Source organism: Merops nubicus, unplaced genomic scaffold (assembly GCF_000691845.1).
Source record: "Merops nubicus isolate BGI_N331 unplaced genomic scaffold, ASM69184v1 scaffold3547, whole genome shotgun sequence".
In the NCBI taxonomy this organism is placed as follows: Eukaryota; Metazoa; Chordata; class Aves; order Coraciiformes; family Meropidae; genus Merops; species Merops nubicus.
The window spans coordinates 332-3763 of NW_008619395.1; the positions used below are offsets into that span (position 1 = coordinate 332).

Genomic DNA, 3432 nt, shown 5'->3' on the forward strand with positions numbered 1-3432 from the left:
GGTCAATCCCTGGCAGAGGGCAAAGCAGCAAGGGGAGGAGATCACAAGAAGAAGTGGTCACACAGCTGCAGGGAGCTCCCTGCCACATTACCCTTGACTACCCCACTGAAGTGGCCGGGCAGGTTTTGGCCAGGCCAGGCTTACCCGGCTGTTGTGCAGCAGGGTCAGAGATGTGAAACCCGAGTGAGTCCAGGCAGAGGTTACAGGAGTAGATCTCAGATGATGCAACAGGCAGATGCTGTCGCAGGGGCTGCTCACTGCCTGCCTGGGGTAGGGGGAAGGAAAAGAAATTTAAAAAAAAGAAAAAAAAGATCATTCAGACTTTATCTACAATGACCTGAAATGAAACAGTGGTTCCCTCAAATCGTACCCAGAGTCTGTCTTTAGCATTGCCTCTTGAAAACGAGGTAAGATGTGCTTTTTGATATGGATAAAAAGGATTTCCTAGAGAAAAACTAATGAAACAATTTCTGTACTTGCAAGTAAACTATGATAAAGGGTATTCATTAACATAGTCTGTTATAATGATGGATTTTATACTTCTTTTCCCCAGGATGAGGATCCTTTTTGGAAGTCTTTGTTTCTGCTTCATTTCTTTCTTACTCAGCAGAGCAAATGGATTCCTAACTCTGAGAACACCTACAGCCTATACCTTCCCTGTTTATAACTACTCCTATTTAAACCTCTCTTCTGTGGCAGAAGCACAAGCTCCAAAAACAGCTAGAGCTCTCAATTTCTCACATAACGTCATTGAGAAAATAACCAAGAGGGACTTGGAAGGTTTTGATGTGCTGGAAGTTTTAGATCTTTCCTACAACCAGATTAAGGAGGTGGAACCTGGTGTGTTTGAGAGCCTGCCCAGCCTTGTTTCTGTGAATTTATCATTCAATGATGAGAAGCTTCTTGTCTCAACCCTGGCGCCCCCCCTGAAGCTCTTACCCGCTGGCAAAGCCTCAGGGTCTCTGCAGCTTTCTGAGGACTCTGGCACACCCTCGGGGGCTGCTCTGGGGCACGCTGCCTCTGCAGAGGGAGGTCCCTCTGTCCTGCAAGACTTGAGCCCGCGGCAGGGGCGGAGCACAGAGAATCTTCTCCGGAGAGCAGAGCCCCAGGGAACAGCCTCTCCACCAGCCACCCCCAAGCGGGACCTCTGCGGGGCGCCGGCCGACGGGACGCTCGACCTGTCCCACAGCCAGCTCTCTGAGGAAGACCTCAACCTCAAACTGGATCCCAAACTCTGCCAGGCTCAGCTGCATGGAATTCTGCACCTTAACATCAGTCACAGTGGCCTGGAAATGGACCTTCTGTCGCTGTTTATCCTGTTCCTGCCCATGGAAAACGTGCAGTCCGTTGATGCCAGTTACAACAAGATAACAATTAACATGGAGAATGTTGATCCGATCTGCAAGTTCCCCTTCAAAAACCTCCTGTTTTTAAACATCAGCAACAACCCCATAAACAGCTTGGACACGCTGTGTCTCCCTTCGACCATCAAGGTAATCGACTTGTCCTTCACCAACATAAGTCAAATACCCCAAAATTTTGCTACGAAATTGTTTAACTTGGAAAACATGTACGTGCAAGGCAATCACTTCATCTACACTGTACGGCCCCCAGAGGTTAACGAGGCCCCGAGGCCCCCCCCCGGGACCGTCCGCATTAACGCCATCTCCTTTGTCAGGAACCAGGCTGGCACGCCCATCGAGAGCCTCCCCAAGAAAGTGAGACACCTCAAAATGTCCAACTGCTCCATCGTGGAACTGCCAGAGTGGTTTGCTGGCACAATGCAAGAGTTGTTGTTTCTGGATCTCGGCAGCAACCGCATTTCTGTGCTTCCTGACTTACCCCCCTCCCTGCAGCACCTCGATATAAGCAACAGTGACATTAAAATAATACCCCCTCGTTTTAAATCTGTCTCCAACTTAACCATCTTTAGCATTCAGAACAACAAAATCACAGACATGCATCCTGAGCACTTCCCTCTGACTTTAACCAAGTGTGACATCAGTAAAAACAGGTTGAACGTGCTGCTGTTAACGGATGCCCTGGAGAAACTGGAGTATCTCAACGTCTCCAGAAACCTCATCACCAGGCTGGAGGCCAGCAGCCACCTCTCTGCGCTCGCCAACCTGGACAGCAGCCACAACCTCATTTCAGAGCTCCCCGATCACTTTGGGAAGGCTCTCCCAGTGCTGAAACACTTCAATTTGTCGGGGAATAAGATCTCCTTCCTCCAGCGGGGCTGTCTCCCAGCTTCTCTGGTGGAGCTGGACATCAGCGACAACGCCATTACCACCATAGTGGAGGACACTTTTGGCCAGTTAACCAGCCTGAGCGTTCTGACTGCTCAAGGGAAACATTTCTTTTGTAACTGCGACCTGTACTGGTTCGTGAACGTCTACATGCGCAGCCCCCGGCTGCGGATCAGGGGCAAGGGCGCCCTCAGGTGCAGCTTTCCCCCCGAGAGGAGGGGCTCCCTGGTGGAGAGCAGCAACCTCACGCTGCTGCGCTGCTCCCTGGGTGCCCAGATGGCCGTCACGGCCTGCGTGGCCGTGCTGGTGGCAACGGGGGTGACGGGCCTGTGCTGGCGCCTGGACGGGCTGTGGTACGTGAGGATGGGCTGGTACTGGTGCATGGCCAAGAGGAAGCAGTACGAGAAGCGGCCCGAGAACAAGCCCTTCGACGCCTTCGTCTCCTACAGCGAGCACGACGCCGAGTGGACCAAAGAGAATCTGCTTCAGAGGCTGGAAATGGACGGATTTAAGATCTGTTACCACGAGAGGGATTTCAAACCGGGGCATCCTGTGCTCGGGAACATCTTTTACTGCATTGAGAACAGCCACAAGGTCCTTTTTGTTCTCTCTCCCAGCTTCGTGAACAGCTGCTGGTGTCAGTACGAGCTCTATTTTGCAGAACACCGGGTCCTGAACGAAAATCAGGATTCCCTCATCATGATTGTGCTGGAAGACCTCCCGCCCAACAGCGTGCCACAGAAGTTCAGCAAACTCAGGAAGCTGCTGAAAAGGAAAACCTACTTAAAGTGGAGCCCTGAGGAACACAAACAGAAAATGTTCTGGCGCCAGCTGGAAGCTGTCTTGAAAACAACCAACGAGCCCCTTGTGAGAGCAGAAAACGGGTCTGCTCAGGATATCTATGAGATGCAGTGAGACACAGGAACAGGCAAAGGTTCTGCCTGGAAGGGCTGTAGTCAAATAAAAGCGTTTTTCTGTTTACCTCCTGCTGAGGCTGCTGTGTTGTGACGGGGGTTGTCTCAGATCAGTCCCAGGAGAGGTTACTGGGGGTCTTTAGCAGGCCTGTTATTCCACCTGATAAAAGAATCCGTTTTCCAAAGGGCTGAGAGCTGAGGGCTGGCAAACAGCCTGTTCTTCCTGGTGCTTGGTTTGCTGTTTCCAGCGTTGCCTAAAACGCCGTGGG

General features: G+C 51.5%; 1 protein-coding gene across 1 annotated transcript; it reads left to right on the forward strand.

Moving 5' to 3' along the window:
- The first annotated feature begins 554 nt into the window (after positions 1-554).
- On the forward strand, positions 555-3164 carry LOC103776255 (toll-like receptor 2). The gene has a single exon (XM_008943754.1). It carries the CDS (start codon positions 555-557, stop codon positions 3162-3164), a length of 2610 nt encoding a protein of 869 aa, XP_008942002.1.
- The last annotated feature ends 268 nt before the right edge of the window (positions 3165-3432 follow it).